This window comes from Anomaloglossus baeobatrachus, chromosome 2 (genome assembly GCF_048569485.1).
Source record: "Anomaloglossus baeobatrachus isolate aAnoBae1 chromosome 2, aAnoBae1.hap1, whole genome shotgun sequence".
Lineage (NCBI taxonomy): Eukaryota > Metazoa > Chordata > Amphibia > Anura > Aromobatidae > Anomaloglossus > Anomaloglossus baeobatrachus.
This window is the reverse complement of record NC_134354.1, coordinates 633,920,799-633,939,371: the sequence shown is the minus strand read 5'-3', so window position 1 is coordinate 633,939,371 and position 18,573 is coordinate 633,920,799. Positions and strand designations below refer to the sequence as shown.

The 18,573-nt window shown below is 48.7% G+C and overlaps 1 protein-coding gene across 1 annotated transcript in view; it reads right to left on the bottom strand.

The window, feature by feature from the left end:
- Nucleotides 1–15,395: 15,395 nt before the first annotated feature.
- The window catches only part of ITM2B (integral membrane protein 2B), a 100,513-nt gene continuing 97,335 nt past the window's right edge, over nucleotides 15,396–18,573 (bottom strand). The window contains exon 6 of the mRNA XM_075336893.1: nucleotides 15,396–17,135. Within this exon, the coding sequence (XP_075193008.1) occupies nucleotides 17,047–17,135 (89 nt within the window). The 3' untranslated portion in view covers nucleotides 15,396–17,046. The remainder of the gene's footprint in view (nucleotides 17,136–18,573) is intronic.

Genomic DNA, 18,573 nt, shown 5'->3' with positions numbered 1-18,573 from the left:
AAAGGGAAACACAGTGATCTATTTCAAGTGTTTATTTCTGTTAATGTTGATGATTATGGCTTATAGCCAATGAAAACCCAAAAGTCATTATCTCAGAAAAATAGAATAAATTACCATAAAACACCTGTAAAGCATTCCTAAGCATTTTAAATGATCTTAGTCTGGTTCAGTAGGCTACACAATCATGGGGAATACTGCTGACTTGACAGATGTCCAAAAGGCAGTCACTGACACACTCCACAGAGAGGGTAAGCCACAAAAGGTCATTGCTAAAGATGCTGGCTGTTCACAGGGTGTTGTATCCAAGCATATTAATGGAAAGTTGAGTGGAAGGAAAAAGTGTGGTAGAAAAAGGTGCACAAGCAATCAGGATAACCACAGCCTTGATAGGATTGTTAAGAAAAGGCCATTCAAAAATTTGAGGGAGATTCACAAGGAGTGACCTACTGCTGGAGTCCGTGCTTAAAGAACCACCACACAGACATATCCAGGACATGGGCTACAACTGTCACATTCCTTGTGTCAAGTCACTTATGCCCAATAAATAATGCCAGAAGCGAATTACCTGGGCCAAAGAGAAAAAGAACTGGACTGTTGCTCAGTGGTCCAAGGTGTTGTTTTCAGATGAAAGTAAATTGTGCATTTCATTTGCAAATCAAGGTCCCAAAGTCTGGAGGAAGAGTGGAGAGGCCACAATCCAAACTGCTTGAGCTCTAGTGTGAAGCTTTCACAAATAGTGATGGTTTGGGGAGCCATGTCATCTGCTGGTGTAGGTCTACTGTGTTTTATCAAGACTAAAATGAGCAGCCATCTACCAGCAAATTTTAGAGCACTTCATGCTTCCCTCTGCCAGCAAGCTTTTTGAAGATGGAAATTTCATTTTCCATCAGGCCTTGGCCCCTGTCCACACTGCCAAAGTACCAATACCTGGTTTAATAACCACAGTATTACTATGCTTGATTGGCCAGTAAAGTTGCCTGATCTAAAACCATAGAGAATCTATGGGGTATTGTCAAGAGGAAGATGAGACATCAGACCCAACAATGCAGACGAGCTGAAGTCTGCTATCAAAGCAACTAGGGCTTCCATAACACCTCAGCAGTGCCACAGGAGCCCCGAACAAGTGCATTTACTGTACAGACTTTTCAGTAGGCGCCAACATTTCTGAGTTTAAAATCATTTATTCAGTTGGTCTTATATAATATTCTAATTTTCTGAGATGACTTTTGGGTTTTCATTGGCTGTAAGCCATAATCCTCAACATTAACAGAAATAAACACTTGAAATAGATCAATCTGTTGTAAGGACTCTATACAACATGTGTTTCTCTTTTTGTATTGAATTACTTAAAATACATGAACTTTTTCATGATATTCTAATTTTTTGAGATGCACTTGTATATAGTCAAGCAGGGCTCATTTAATAACCTGAAATTGACAATGGAGATGCATCCAAAATGATTGGGGATGACGCAGTATTTGGGCAAGCGGAGACCCACTTTCTCCAAAACCGGCCCTGCATATTGTCCACCATAATCTGAAAATCAGTATAAAGAATTCTTACTTCATGGCTTTAGAATTTATAGCACAATAGAAAACACAGCCTAATAAGAATATCTATTAGAGATTAGCTCTGTTCAGACTTTGCTATTCTTAGGCCATATTCACATGACAACATGTATATACCCTAAGAATCTTGGATCTGGTGATGTCTTACATCTTGTGAGGGGTTTCCTCCCCTTGTTTCAGTGCTATGTAATTGCTTGTCATGCCTCCTGTTATTATCTAGGAGTTTGGCAGTCCTATTTCTGCCAAATAAAACTAATCTGCAGTGTTCTATAATTCTAGGTCTCTCAGTATGCATAATATAAATACTGTATATAGAACCTGCATAAAAGATGCAACTCTACATAAAAAGAGACAGACCAGGTAATAAAGTGCACAAAACTGAAAACTTAATGTTTTGTGATTTACAACCTATTTAGATATTGCATTGAGGAATTTAGTGAGGCTATTTCCATGTTTTGGTTTTTTTTTTTAAGCACGAAATATTGAATGTCACAAAATAAAGTTCATGTACCCCAGTATGTTTCCTTCTAAACAATAGTATATTGTGAAAATGTTCTTTTCTTGTATTGAAGAGAACCTGTCACCAGATTTGGCAACTATACGCTGCGTCCACCATCAGTGAGCTCCTATATACAGTGGGTACGGAAAATTTCAGACGTCTTTACATTTTTCACTGTTTCATTGGAGCCATTTGGTAAATTCAAAAAAATTCATTTTTTTCTCACTAATATATACTGTGCACCCCATCTTGACAGAAAAAAAACAAAATGTATAAATTTGTGCAAATTTATTAAACAAGAAAAACTGAAATATCACATGGTCATAAGTATTCAGACCCTTTGCTCACACTCATATTCGAGTCACATTCTGTTCATTTCCTTGTGATCCTCCTTGAGATGGTTCTACTCCTTCATTGGAGTCCAGCTGTGTTTTAATAAACTGATAGGACTTCATTTGGAAAGGCGCACACCTGTCTATATAAGACCTCGCAGCTCACAGGGCATGTCAGACCAAATGAGAATCATGAGGTCAAAAGGAACTGCCCAAGGAGCTCAAAGACAGAATTGTGGCAAGGTACAGATCTGGCCAAAGTTACAAGAGAATTTCTGCAGTAGTGCACAGTGGCCTCCATAATCCTTAAAGGAGTTGTCCGACATTAGCTTAACAAATATTTTTGAGTTTATCTGTGCTGTATTGTCATATAAATCACACCTACATTGTTATTTTTTGTTTTCTAACTTTTGTTCCTCTTGAATTATCCCTTTATTCTCTGCAGCTTCTTGTTTACATTCCGATCCAGCAAACTGACCACTTCCTGTGCAAAACCTCAGTCAGAGCTGTCACCACCCACCCCAGTGTCCAGCCTCGCCCCCTGCCCGCCCCCTGCACACACAGTCCCTGTCAGTATTCTTTCCCAGCACCTGACCTGGTATCACTACAGCATTGCAAATAACAGCCCCACATCGGGCTCTGCACCGCACACATATGGCTCTGCACCGCACACATATGGCTCTGTACCGCACACGCACACATGTCTCTGTACCGCACACATATGGCTCTGCACCGCACACATATGGCTCTGCACCGCACACATATGGCTCTGCACCGCACACGCACACATATGGCTCTGTACCACACACATATGGCTCTGTACCACACATATGGCTCTGTACCGCACATATAGCTCTGTACCGCACGCGCACACATATGGCTCTGCACCGCACACGCACACATATGGCTCTGTACAGCACACATATGGCTCTGCACCGCACACGCACACATATGGCTCTGCACCGCACACATATGGCTCTGCACCGCACACATATGGCTCTGTACCGCACACGCACACATATGGCTCTGCACACGCACACATATGGCTCTGTACCGCACACGTACACATATGGCTCTGTACCGCACACGCACACATATGGCTCTGCTCCGCACACGCACACATATGGCTCTGCTCCGCACACGCACACATATGGCTCTGCACCACACACATATGGCTCTGCACCGCACACATAAGGCTCTGCACCGCACACGCATGGCTCTGTACCGCACACGCATGGCTCTGTACCGCACACGCACGGCTCTGTACCGCACACGCACACATATGGCTCTGCACACGCACACATATGGCTCTGTACCGCACACGTACACATATGGCTCTGCACAGCACACGCACACATATGGCTCTGCATCGCACACATATGGCTCTGTACCGCACATGCACACATATGGCTCTGCACCGCACACATAAGGCTCTGCACCGCACACATATGGCTCTGCACACGCACACATATGGCTCTGCACACGCACACATATGGCTCTGCACACGCACACATATGGCTCTGCACACGCACACATATGGCTCTGCACCGCACACATATGGCTCTGTACCGCACACGCACACATATGGCTCTGCACCGCACACATATGGCTCTGCACCGCACACAAGGCTCTGCACCGCACACGCACACATAAGGCTCTGCACCGCACACGCATGGCTCTGTACCGCACACGCACATATGGCTCTGCACACGCACACATATGGCTCTGTACCGCACACGTACACATATGGCTCTGCACCGCACACATATGGCTCTGCACCGCACACGCACACATATGGCTCTGCACCACACACATATGGCTCTGTACCGCACACGCACACATATGGCTCTGCACCGCACACAAGGCTCTGTACCGCACACGCACACATATGGCTCTGCACACGCACACATATGGCTCTGTACCGCACACGTACACATGGCTCTGCACAGCACACGCACACATATGGCTCTGCACCGCACACATATGGCTCTGTACCGCACACGCATGGCTCTGTACCGCACACGCACACATATGGCTCTGCACACGCACACATACGGCTCTGCACCGCACACATACGGCTCTGCACCGCACACATATGGCTCTGCACCGCACACATGGCTACGCACACGCACACATATGGCTCTGCACTGCACACGCACACATATGGCTCTGCTCCGCACACATATGGCTCTGCACCTCACACACACATATGGCTCTGCACCGCACACATAAGGCTCTGCACCGCACACGCATGGCTCTGTACCGCACACGCACACATATGGCTCTGCACACGCACATATATGGCTCTGTACCGCACACGTACACATATGGCTCTGCACCGCACACATATGGCTCTGTACCGCACACATATGGCTCTGTACCGCACACATATGGCTCTGCACATGCACACATATGGCTCTGCACCGCACATGCACACATATGGCTCTGCACCGCACACGCACACATATGGCTCTGCACCGCACACGTATGGCTCTGCACACGCACACATATGGCTCTGCACACGCACACATATGGCTCTGCACACGCACACATATGGCTCTGCACACGCACACATATGGCTCTGCACACGCACACATATGGCTCTGCACACGCACACATATGGCTCTGCACACGCACACATATGGCTCTGCACACGCACACATATGGCTCTGCACACGCACACATATGGCTCTGCACACGCACACATATGGCTCTGCACCCGCACACATATGGCTCTGCACCGCACACGTACACATATGGCTCTGCACAGCACACGCACACATATGGCTCTGCACCGCACACATATGGCTCTGTACCGCACACGCACACATATGGCTCTGCACCGCACATGCACACATATGGCTCTGCACCGCACACGCACACATAAGGCTCTGCACCGCACACGCATGGCTCTGTACCGCACACGCACATATGGCTCTGTACCGCACACGCACATATGGCTCTGTACCGCACACGCACACATATGGCTCTGCACCGCACACATATGGCTCTGCACACATATGGCTCTGTACCGCACACACACACATATGGCTCTGCACCGCACACGCACACATATGGCTCTGCACCGCACACATAAGGCTCTGCACCGCACACGCACACAAGGCTCTGTACCGCACACGCACACATATGGCTCTGCACCACACACATATGGCTCTGCACCGCACACGCACAAATATGGCTCTGCACCACACACGCATGGCTCTGTACCGCACACGCACACATATGGCTCTGTACCTGTACCTGACCTGGTATCACTACAGCATTGCAAATAACAGCCCCACATCGGGCTCTGCACCGCACACATATGGCTCTGCACCGCACACATATTGCTCTGTACCGCACACATATAGCTCTGTACCGCACACATAGCTCTGTACCGCACACGCACACATATGGCTCTGCACCACACACATATGGCTCTGCACCGCACACATATGGCTCTGCACCGCACACGCACAAATATGGCTCTGCACCGCACACGCATGGCTCTGTACCGCACACATATGGCTCTGTACCACACACATATGGCTCTGTACCGCACACGCACACATATGGCTCTGTACCGCACATATAGCTCTGTACTGCACACGCACACATATGGCTCTGCACCGCACACGCACACATATGGCTCTGTACCGCACACATATGGCTCTGCACCGCACACGCACACATATGGCTCTGCACCGCACACATATAGCTCTGTACCGCACACGCACACATGTCTCTGTACCGCACACATATGGCTCTGCACCACACACATATGGCTCTGCACCGCACACGCACAAATATGGCTCTGCACCGCACACGCATGGCTCTGTACCGCACACGCACACATATGGCTCTGTACCGCACATATAGCTCTGTACCGCACACGCACACATATGGCTCTGCACCGCACACGCACACATATGGCTCTGTACCGCACACATATGGCTCTGCACCGCACACGCACACATATGGCTCTGCACCGCACACATATGGCTCTGCACCGCACACATATGGCTCTGCACCGCACACATATGGCTCTGCACCGCACACATATGGCTCTGCACCGCACACGCACACATAAGGCTCTGCACCGCACACGCACACATAAGGCTCTGCACCGCACACGCATGGCTCTGTACCGCACACGCACACATATGGCTCTGCACACGCACACATATGGCTCTGTACCGCACACGTACACATATGACCCTGCACAGCACACGCACACACATGGCTCTGCACCGCACACATATGGCTCTGCACCGCACACATATGGCTCTGCACCGCACACAAGGCTCTGCACCGCACACGCACACATAAGGCTCTGCACCGCACACACATGGCTCTGTACCGCACACGCATGGCTCTGTACCGCACACGCACACATATGGCTCTGCACACGCACACATATGGCTCTGCACACATATGGCTCTGCACACGCACACATATGGCTCTGTACATGCACACATATGGCTCTGTACCGCACACGTACACATATGGCTCTGTACCGCACACGTACACATATGGCTCTGCACACGCACACATATGGCTCTGCACCGCACACATATGGCTCTGCACCGCACACGCACACATATGGCTCTGCACCGTACACATATGGCTCTGCACCGCACACGCACACATATGGCTCTGTACCGCACACGCACACATATGGCTCTGCACACGCACACATATGGCTCTGTACCGCACACGTACACATATGACCCTGCACAGCACACGCACACACATGGCTCTGCACCGCACACATATGGCTCTGCACCGCACACATATGGCTCTGCACCGCACACAAGGCTCTGCACCGCACACGCACACATAAGGCTCTGCACCGCACACACATGGCTCTGTACCGCACACACATGGCTCTGTACCGCACACGCATGGCTCTGTACCGCACACGCACACATATGGCTCTGCACACGCACACATATGGCTCTGCACACATATGGCTCTGCACACGCACACATATGGCTCTGTACATGCACACATATGGCTCTGTACCGCACACGTACACATATGGCTCTGTACCGCACACGTACACATATGGCTCTGCACCGCACACATATGGCTCTGCACCGCACACATGGCTCTGCACCGCACACGCACACATAAGGCTCTGCACCGCACACGCACACATATGGCTCTGCACCGCACACGCACACATATGGCTCTGTACCGCACACATATGGCTCTGCACCGCACACGCACACATATGGCTCTGCACCGCACACATATGGCTCTGCACCACACACATATGGCTCTGCACCACACACATATGGCTCTGCACCGCACACGCACACATAAGGCTCTGCACCGCACACGCACACAAGGCTCTGCACCGCACACGCATGGCTCTGTACCGCACACGCACACATATGGCTCTGCACACGCACACATATGGCTCTGTACCGCACACGTACACATATGACCCTGCACAGCACACGCACACACATGGCTCTGCACCGCACACATATGGCTCTGCACCGCACACATATGGCTCTGCACCGCACACAAGGCTCTGCACCGCACACGCACACATAAGGCTCTGCACCGCACACACATGGCTCTGTACCGCACACGCATGGCTCTGTACCGCACACGCACACATATGGCTCTGCACACGCACACATATGGCTCTGCACACATATGGCTCTGCACACGCACACATATGGCTCTGTACATGCACACATATGGCTCTGTACCGCACACGTACACATATGGCTCTGTACCGCACACGTACACATATGGCTCTGCACCGCACACATATGGCTCTGCACCGCACACATATGGCTCTGCACCGCACACGCACACATATGGCTCTGCACCGTACACATATGGCTCTGCACCGCACACGCACACATATGGCTCTGCACCGCACACGCACACATATGGCTCTGCACCGCACACGCACACATATGGCTCTGTACCGCACACGCATGGCTCTGTACCGCACACGCACACATATGGCTCTGCACACGCACACATATGGCTCTGCACACGCACACATATGGCTCTGCACACGCACACATATGGCTCTGCACACGCACACGTACACATATGGCTCTGCACAGCACACGCACACATGGCTCTGCACCGCACACATATGGCTCTGTACCGCACACGCATGGCTCTGTACCGCACACGCATGGCTCTGCACACGCACACATATGGCTCTGCACACGCACACATACGGCTCTGCACACGCACACATATGGCTCTGTACATGCACACATATGGCTCTGTACCGCACACGTACACATATGGCTCTGTACCGCACACGTACACATATGGCTCTGCACCGCACACATATGGCTCTGCACCGCACACATATGGCTCTGCACCGCACACGCACACATATGGCTCTGCACCGTACACATATGGCTCTGCACCGCACACGCACACATATGGCTCTGCACCGCACACGCACACATATGGCTCTGCACCGCACACGCACACATGGCTCTGCACCGCACACGCACACATATGGCTCTGCACCGCACACATATGGCTCTGCACCGCACACATGGCTCTGCACCGCACACGCACACATATGGCTCTGCACCGCACACGCACACATATGGCTCTGCACCGCACACATATGGCTACGCACACATATGGCTACGCACACGCACACATATGGCTCTGCTCCGCACACGCACACATATGGCTCTGCACCTCACACACACATATGGCTCTGCACCGCACACATATGGCTCTGCACCGCACACGCACACATAAGGCTCTGCACCGCACACGCATGGCTCTGTACCGCACACGCATGGCTCTGTACCGCACACGCACACATATGGCTCTGCACACGCACACATATGGCTCTGCACCGCACACATAAGGCTCTGCACCGCACACGCATGGCTCTGTACCGCACACGCACACATATGGCTCTGCACAGCACACGCACACATATGGCTCTGCACCGCACACATATGGCTCTGTACCACACACGCACACATATGGCTCTGCACCGCACACATATGGCTCTGCACCGCACACGCACACATAAGGCTCTGCACCGCACACGCATGGCTCTGTACCGCACACGCATGGCTCTGTACCGCACGCGCACATATGGCTCTGCACACGCACACATATGGCTCTGTACCGCACACGTACACATATGGCTCTGCACCGCACACATATGGCTCTGCACCGCACACATATGGCTCTGTACCGCACACGCACACATATGGCTCTGCACCGCACACGCACACATATGGCTCTGCACCGCACACGCACACATATGGCTCTGCACCGCACACGCACACAAGGCTCTGTACCGCACACGCATGGCTCTGTACCGCACACATATGGCTCTGCACACGCACACATATGGCTCTGTACCGCACACGTACACATGGCTCTGCACAGCACACGCACACATATGGCTCTGCACCGCACACATATGGCTCTGTACCGCACACGCACACATATGGCTCTGCACACGCACATACGGCTCTGCACACGCACACATATGGCTCTGTACATGCACACACACATATGGCTCTGCACCGCACACATATGGCTCTGCACCGCACACATGGCTCTGCACCGCACACGCACACATATGGCTCTGCACCATACACATATGGCTCTGCACCGCACACGCACACATATGGCTCTGCACCGCACACATATGGCTCTGCACCGCACACATGGCTCTGCACCGCACACATATGGCTACGCACACGCACACATATGGCTACGCACACATATGGCTCTGCTCCGCACACGCACACATATGGCTCTGCACCGCACATATGGCTCTGCACCGCACACGCACACATAAGGCTCTGCACCGCACACGCATGGCTCTGTACCGCACACGCACACATATGGCTCTGCACACGCACACATATGGCTCTGTACCGCACACGTACACATATGGCTCTGTACCGCACACATACACATGGCTCTGCACCGCACATATATGGCTCTGCACCGCACACATAAGGCTCTGTACCGCACACGCACACATATGGCTCTGCACACGCACACATATGGCTCTGCACACGCACACATATGGCTCTGCACACGCACACATATGGCTCTGCACACGCACACATATGGCTCTGCACACGCACACATATGGCTCTGCACACGCACACATATGGCTCTGCACACGCACACATATGGCTCTGCACACGCACACATATGGCTCTGCACACGCACACATATGGCTCTGCACACGCACACATATGGCTCTGCACACGCACACATATGGCTCTGCACCGCACACGTACACATATGGCTCTGCACAGCACACGCACACATATGGCTCTGCACCGCACACATATGGCTCTGCACCGCACACATATGGCTCTGCACCGCACACATATGGCTCTGCACCGCACACATAAGGCTCTGCACCGCACACATAAGGCTCTGCACCGCACACATAAGGCTCTGCACCGCACACGCATGGCTCTGTACCGCACACGCACATATGGCTCTGCACACGCACACATATGGCTCTGTACCGCACACGCTCACATATGGCTCTGCACCGCACACATATGGCTCTGTACCGCACACGCACACATATGGCTCTGCACCGCACACATACACATATGGCTCTGCACACATATGGCTCTGTACCGCACACGCACACATATGGCTCTGCACATGCACACATATGGCTCTGCACCGCACACATAAGGCTCTGCACCGCACACATAAGGCTCTGCACCGCACACATAAGGCTCTGCACCGCACACGCATGGCTCTGTACCGCACACGCACATATGGCTCTGCACACGCACACATATGGCTCTGTACCGCACACGCTCACATATGGCTCTGCACCGCACACATATGGCTCTGTACCGCACACGCACACATATGGCTCTGCACCGCACACATACACATATGGCTCTGCACACATATGGCTCTGTACCGCACACGCACACATATGGCTCTGCACATGCACACATATGGCTCTGCACCGCACACATATGGCTCTGCACCGCACACATATGGCTCTGCACCGCGCACACATGGCTACGCACACGCACACATATGGCTACGCACACATATGGCTACGCACACATATGGCTACGCACACATATGGCTACGCACACATATGGCTACGCACACATGGCTCTGCTCTGCTCCGCACACATATGGCTCTGCACCTCACACGCACACACATGTCTCTGTACCGCACACGTACACATATGGCTCTGCACACGCACACATATGGCTCTGCACACGCACACATATGGCTCTGCACACGCACACATATGGCTCTGCACACGCACACACATGGCTCTGCACACGCACACACATGGCTCTGCACACGCACACACATGGCTCTGCACACGCACACACATGGCTCTGCACACGCACACACATGGCTCTGCACACGCACACACATGGCTCTGCACACGCACACACATGGCTCTGCACACGCACACACATGGCTCTGCACACGCACACACATGGCTCTGCACACGCACACACATGGCTCTGCACACGCACACACATGGCTCTGCACACGCACACACATGGCTCTGCACACGCACACACATGGCTCTGCACACGCACACACATGGCTCTGCACACGCACACACATGGCTCTGCACACGCACACACATGGCTCTGCACACGCACACACATGGCTCTGCACACGCACACACATGGCTCTGCACACGCACACATATGGCTCTGCACACGCACACATATGGCTCTGCACACGCACACATATGGCTCTGCACACGCACACATATGGCTCTGCACACGCACACATATGGCTCTGCGCACCCCCCCCATAGGGAACACATGTAGGGAGTACATACTCACCCGTCCTCGGTCCCCGCTGCTCCTGCACGTTCGCCAGCTGTCTGTGCTCTGGACATATCAGCACAGTAGTAACGTCACCGCTGTGCTGAAGAGAGCACAGACAGCGGGAGAGACAGTGATGAGAAGCAGCGCTGCGCTCCTTCTCATCAGCACTTTCAAATGTACCGGCATCTGTGATCTGCGATGCCGGTACATTTGAATGCGATCCTGGGCAGGGGGCCCGGTGCCGGCGCTGACACCAGGGCAGCCGCCGCCAGGCCCCTCCCCCAGGTCACAGACCCCCACAGCAGAGAGTAAAAGAGGTTCGGGGGAATGTGTGGGAGGGTGCAGGGAAGGGGGCAGGGACTCCTCGCACTGTACAGCCCAGCAGGGAAACAACATACTGTTCCACATTTGCATGTCAACATGGCCCTGCCCATGTTGACATGAAATGACCGGAAGCAGCAAAATCGCGGCAGGAGCGGTCACATGACCACTCTGAGCCGGGGGAGAGGAGCTGATAGAGACCACTTACCTGCCCTGCTATCTACTTACCTGCCCCAATGTAGCCCAATAGGGAAATAAAAAAAAAAAGTCAAAGAAGCCGGATAACCCCTTTAAATGGAAGAAGTTTGGGACCACCAGAACTCGTCCTAGACCTGGCCATGCAGCCAAACTGAGCAATCGTGGGAGAAGAGCTTTGGTGAGAGGTAAAGAACAACTCAAAGATCACTGTGGCTGAGCTCCAGAGATGCAGTAGAGACTTGGGAGAAAGTTCCACAAAGTAAACTATCACTGCAGCTCTCCACCAGTCAGGCCTTTATGGCAAAGTGGCCCGACAAAAGCCTCTCCTCAGTGCAAGACCTATGAAAGCCCACAAAGTTTGCAAACACCTGAAGGACTTCCAGGCTATGAGAAATAAGATTTTCTGATCTGATGAGATGAAAATGTAACTTTTTGGTGAGAATTCTAAGCGGTATGTGTGGAGAAAACCAGGCACTGCTGATCACCTGCCCAATACAATCCCAACAGTGAAACATAGTGGCAGCAGAATCATGCCAGGGGGGTGTTTTTCAGCTGCAAGAACAGGACGACTGCTTGAAATTGAAGGAAAGATGAATGCGGCCAAGTACAGAGATATCCTGGAAGAAAACCTCTTCCAGAGTGCTTTGGACCTCAGACTTGGCCGCAGGTTCACCTTACAACAAGACAATGACCCTAAGTTAAAAGAAAAAAGTTTTAGTACCGTGTTAGCCAGTTGAAAAATGATTGATTGCTCTCAGTGAGAGAAACAAAATTAAAATTTTGTAGTTGTGATACCTTTTAATGGATAACTAAAATAAAATAAAGTTACAAAGCAAGCTTTCGAGACATCTCGGGTAACTTCATCAGGCATGGTATGACAAAATATCTGAAGAAACAAAAATATATACACAAACAGAGCAGAGGGATGGCATAATAAAAGGACATTTTAATAAAGAAACACTGAGCTTAGAAAGTGAATCCTTAATTAGCTTTTACTAGGGGTGTGAAGAGTTTTATTGTCCCAATATCTATGTAGGATCAGAGGCCTCTGGGATTTACATACAGAAAAGCTAAACAATATTAAGATGACTGCCTGAAGAGAACATGTACATTTCCATAGTCATTGATGGTATGGGGCTGCATGTCAAGTAAAGGCACTGGGGAAATGGCTGTCATTACATCTTCAATAAATGCCCAAGTTTACATTGAAAGTTTGGACATTTCTCTTATCCCATCAATTGAAAGGATGTTTGGGGATGATGAAATCATTTAATCATGATAATGCATCCTGCCATAGAGCAAAAACTGTGAAAACATTCCTTGAAAGAAGACACATAAGGTCAATGTCGTGGCCTGCAAGTAGTCCAGATGTCAATCCAATTCCTGATTCTCTACATACCTGTAGTGGTCAGCTCGGAAGTTTAGGTTTTGAAATCCAAGAAAGTTTATAAAATTAGCTGCTTGTTGAATAATAGCAGTTGAGAAGTAGATAATATATTCATAGTTATCCCCTCCCCCTGTTAGAATTAGCATAAGTATTATACAAACTATTCACTTTGTCTCTTGCAGGACCTGTGTGAGGTCATACCCATGTGACCTGATATCCAGTTTTATTGGTCACATGGGTATGACCTCACACAGTTCCTTCCTAATGTAAAGTTAAATAGAAGGTATAATACTTCTGCCAAGTCTAATGGGGAGCGGATAAGTATAAATACCCCCCCCCCAGATATTATCTGATCCTCAGCTGCTGTCACTCAACATGCTGCTAATTTTATAAACCATACATTTTTCGATTTCAAAACCTATACATCTGAACTGACCACTACAGGTATGTATAGAATCAGCCTGATAGTGCCAGTACAGCACTGGTTTTAGGCAGGGCTGTGGAGTCGGTAAGCCAAACCTTCGACTCCGACTTCACCAAAATGAGCTCCGACTCAGACTCCACAACTCCGACTCCACAGGCCTGGTTTTAGGTTATATATGAAAATCCTGGTGATTGGTTACCTTTAAAGCTATTAAAAACAATTGTTTAAAAATAATGGTATCTAAATAGTGATATACGCAAAAAAAAGTATATACTGCAGGATTCAATACTAGTGCTAGTAAATTTACTCTGCAACATGAATGAAATTCTGTTAAACCTAGTCTGTACACAGCAGGTATTCAGCACATAAATTTGCAGCAGAAAATCAGTTGTGTATATTCCAAGTGAATATACCCTAACGGTATGTGTTCCCACGATCAGTGTTCAGAGCATTTTGGACGCAGCGTGCTTCTGCTGCGTCTAAAATGCTGTGATGTACAGTACAAGCACAGTGGATGGGATTTCTAGAAATCCCGTGCCCACTGTGCTTGTTTTTCTCCCACCAAACACTGATCTGCGGTGCAACCTTCCGAGCCGCACCATGTCAACTGTTTGCTGCGGAGTCACAAGCATCCTCTGCAGGGAAAAGACAGCGAGAGACCGCAGCGCACTGAACCCTGATCGTGGGTATGAGCAGTTCGATCTCCTGCGGAGGAGACTCGAGGCCCCGCAGGTCAGGACCCGCTGTGTCTATGACACAGTGGATCCAGATCGTGGGCACATAACCTTAAAGTGCTCAATCCGTCCCCTAGCAAAGAGAAAGAACAGTACACAGACAGCAATTAAACAGGTGGTGTAAGTTTTATTCTTTTACAAGTACGATTATATACAAATTAGTAACACATTACCACCTAATTCCTTTATTGACACTCCTGTTTTATAGTAAGTGGGCATACCAAACCATTAACTAGAGATAAAAACAGATTTAAGAAAAGCTTAAAAACAAAGCATATAGGAACACAAAATTGATTTTTAGTCGGTGGAAATGCACAGCTGTAGATATGTTCCCAAAGAACTAGAGCTGGAGGTCACATTACTTACCAGAACGACAATGCTTTTCCATTGTGTATTTTTTTTCTCTTTTTTTTGGTAAATGCCAAGACTCTAACATACTCCATTATGCACATATGAATAAATGTATCTACACAGATGCTCCAAAACTACTTTACGGCCCGAAATATTTACAGACAGTGCCGTCTCCGCTTTACAGCTCCTGTATCACTTCTGATCCCATTATACTGAATATACTTCCAGTCCTCTTATTAGAAATGACATATGCTGAATAACTACTTCACTGGTTAATGATAAGCAGGGTGATCACCACAATCCCTCTAACATACATTTCTGCACACCAAAAGCTTAAAAAGACAACTATATGGAAAAAAGATACACTTGACAGGGCTTCTGTAGTATTTGCCCTGCACCATAGACAGCTTGTTAAAAATTGATATTGACGCTTTTCACAAATACACAGCTTAGCAGGGAAAACGAGATGTCAATGCTAAGTAGCCTGTCAAATAATAGGATTGCCATTGGGGGGGGGGGGGGGACGGGTTCTTTCCACCCTATGTACACAGAAAATTCACAAAGACTACACTGGCTGCAATCCCTTCTAAAGTGCCTTGTTACTATCTTATTTGGGCTCTTAAAGTTTTCTGCATAGCTGATACAATTATTCTGTAGAAAGCTCATCAAGCTCCACGTACAAATCACAGTGCTACTGACTGTACTTTAAAAAGGTCAAAATGTACATTAAGGACATAGATTATCACCCTATGGACTCGCGTTTTCCAAAACAGAGTTTGATAAGCTTTTCAGCTGGGAGTACTAGTCCACAACTGCTATTGTGCCATAGGGATTTAATAAGAATTAAAAAAAATAAAAATCATTATTCCTATTTTCCTAAGCATGACTTTCTATATTTAATCCTGAGCTCTTCAGTTTCATATGTTTTAAAATGAATAAATCAGGTATTTTAGGTGTCTGAACATGCAATAGCAAACAGGCTTTAAGATGCAAATAAATTCATATAGTATATGTGTAGCCTTATAAAGTGGTGCAATAGTGCGGTGGATAAATGCTGTGACATTTCCATGTAAAAAAAAAATAAAAAATTAAAAAAAATTAAAAAAGAAATCAACTAAATCAGCAGGAATGAACGTTGGTCTAAATTGTCTTATTGACTGACTTATTCGCTATATGTAAATCTAAAATATCACACTTAGAGGATGGAATTTGGAGAGAAGGGGAAAAAAAAAAAAATAAAAAATAAGAAATGATGTAGATTAGAAACAGATGAGATGAAAGTGAATCTGCTGTGCAGAAGTCTGGCCACTAAGAACAAAACCCTTCCTTAAAATAAAGACTACACACAACAAAAAGGGCAGGGCTATACTGTGAGAAATGGCTGACAAGGTCTTCACAAGACTCCTCTTAAACGTTACAAATTGTTGTCTCCATCGCGTATATGTTCTCAAAGTGAAAGATCTTTAAGCAATTCTCAGCCTCTCGTTTTTGTTTCCCTGTTGGGAAATAAAGAGAAAAATTCAGTGTTAAGTATCTTAAACATTTAGTCATTTCATCCTCATACAATGTGCAGTGGTCTGCAAAATGTGTCGTTCCTGGTACTCTAGCACCACTGCTCTAGTGGATAAACTTTCACGGGAAAATAAAAATGGCTCCATGTTATTGGGCAGTACAGCACAAAGTGACAAAACTCCTCCTCCTCTGACATCACTTCCTGCTCTGCACGTACAGTGTTTTTTCCAAAAATAAGACCTTCCCCAAAAATAAGCCCTAGCAGAGATTTTCAGCATTTTTGGAGCAAGGTACTTCGATATAAGCCCTAACCTGAAAATAAGTCCTAGTCACGGTTCAATAATGAAGTGTCCATGCAGCTAAAAAAGTTAAAGATACTGCAGGACACTTCATTATAGACAGCGGACACGCTGCAATCATTCTCACCAGATGTCGAGCAGAGGACCTGCAGTGGATCGCACACCCACACACAATCACCCATCAGATGGCGCTCACACACTCACCACATCCAGCAATACAGATTTCATCTGGGAGGCAGAATCCTGAGACGCAGTGTGGTGGAGCGTAAGGACCTGGGCTGTGGATGGAATGCTTACAGGACCTGCAATGCGTAAATTCCTCCTATCTTTCCCTGAAGCCGGAGGCATTCTATACTGCCGGATGTGGAGAGTGACCAGTGAGTGTGTGTGATCTGATGTATGCGAGTGTGTCAGCAAGAAGCAGGGGAGGACGGCGTCCAGCAAAGCTGCTGAGAGGACCCGCCGGAGATCACAGGGAGGAACTGGGAGCCACACAGACGTCCAGGGTCTGGTAAGTATGAGTCTCCTGGGAACGGATGGGGGTCTGCTTTATTGGTGAATAAACTTACCCTCAACCATGTTTCTCTAAGAATAAGACCTACTCCAAAAATAAGCCCTAGCGTTTATTTGGGGACAAAACAATTAAGTATAATTGTCTTATTTGTGTCTTATTTTTGCAAAAACACGGTATTAGTTGAATCATCACTGACTTCCTGCTCCTCCTACACTCAGTGTATGCGTCTCATAATACTAGTAATAAAGACAGCGGTCTTCTCTCTTTTTTAGGTCGGTTACTGATCTTTTCTAGTCTACACAGCAGGAAAAATGGATCAGATAATTCTTAGTATCAAATAAATGATGTGTATTGTATGCAGAGTGGCCCTCCTGTACAACCCACAAGCATGAACCAGTAGATATTTCCAGTGCTGTCTTGTAGGAGACAGAGCACCTTTGAAACTAGAATTAACAGCCCCGTATGTGGTTCCCAGAGCATCCATTTACCAACTTCATAAATGTATGCTGCAGGTCAGAGTCACAGGCCATTTTGTAGGAGCCTACTTTAGTTGGCTCTTGTCCACATGCAGGCCTTCAGAGACTTGTGGTTGTATTGATTAGTTTTCAT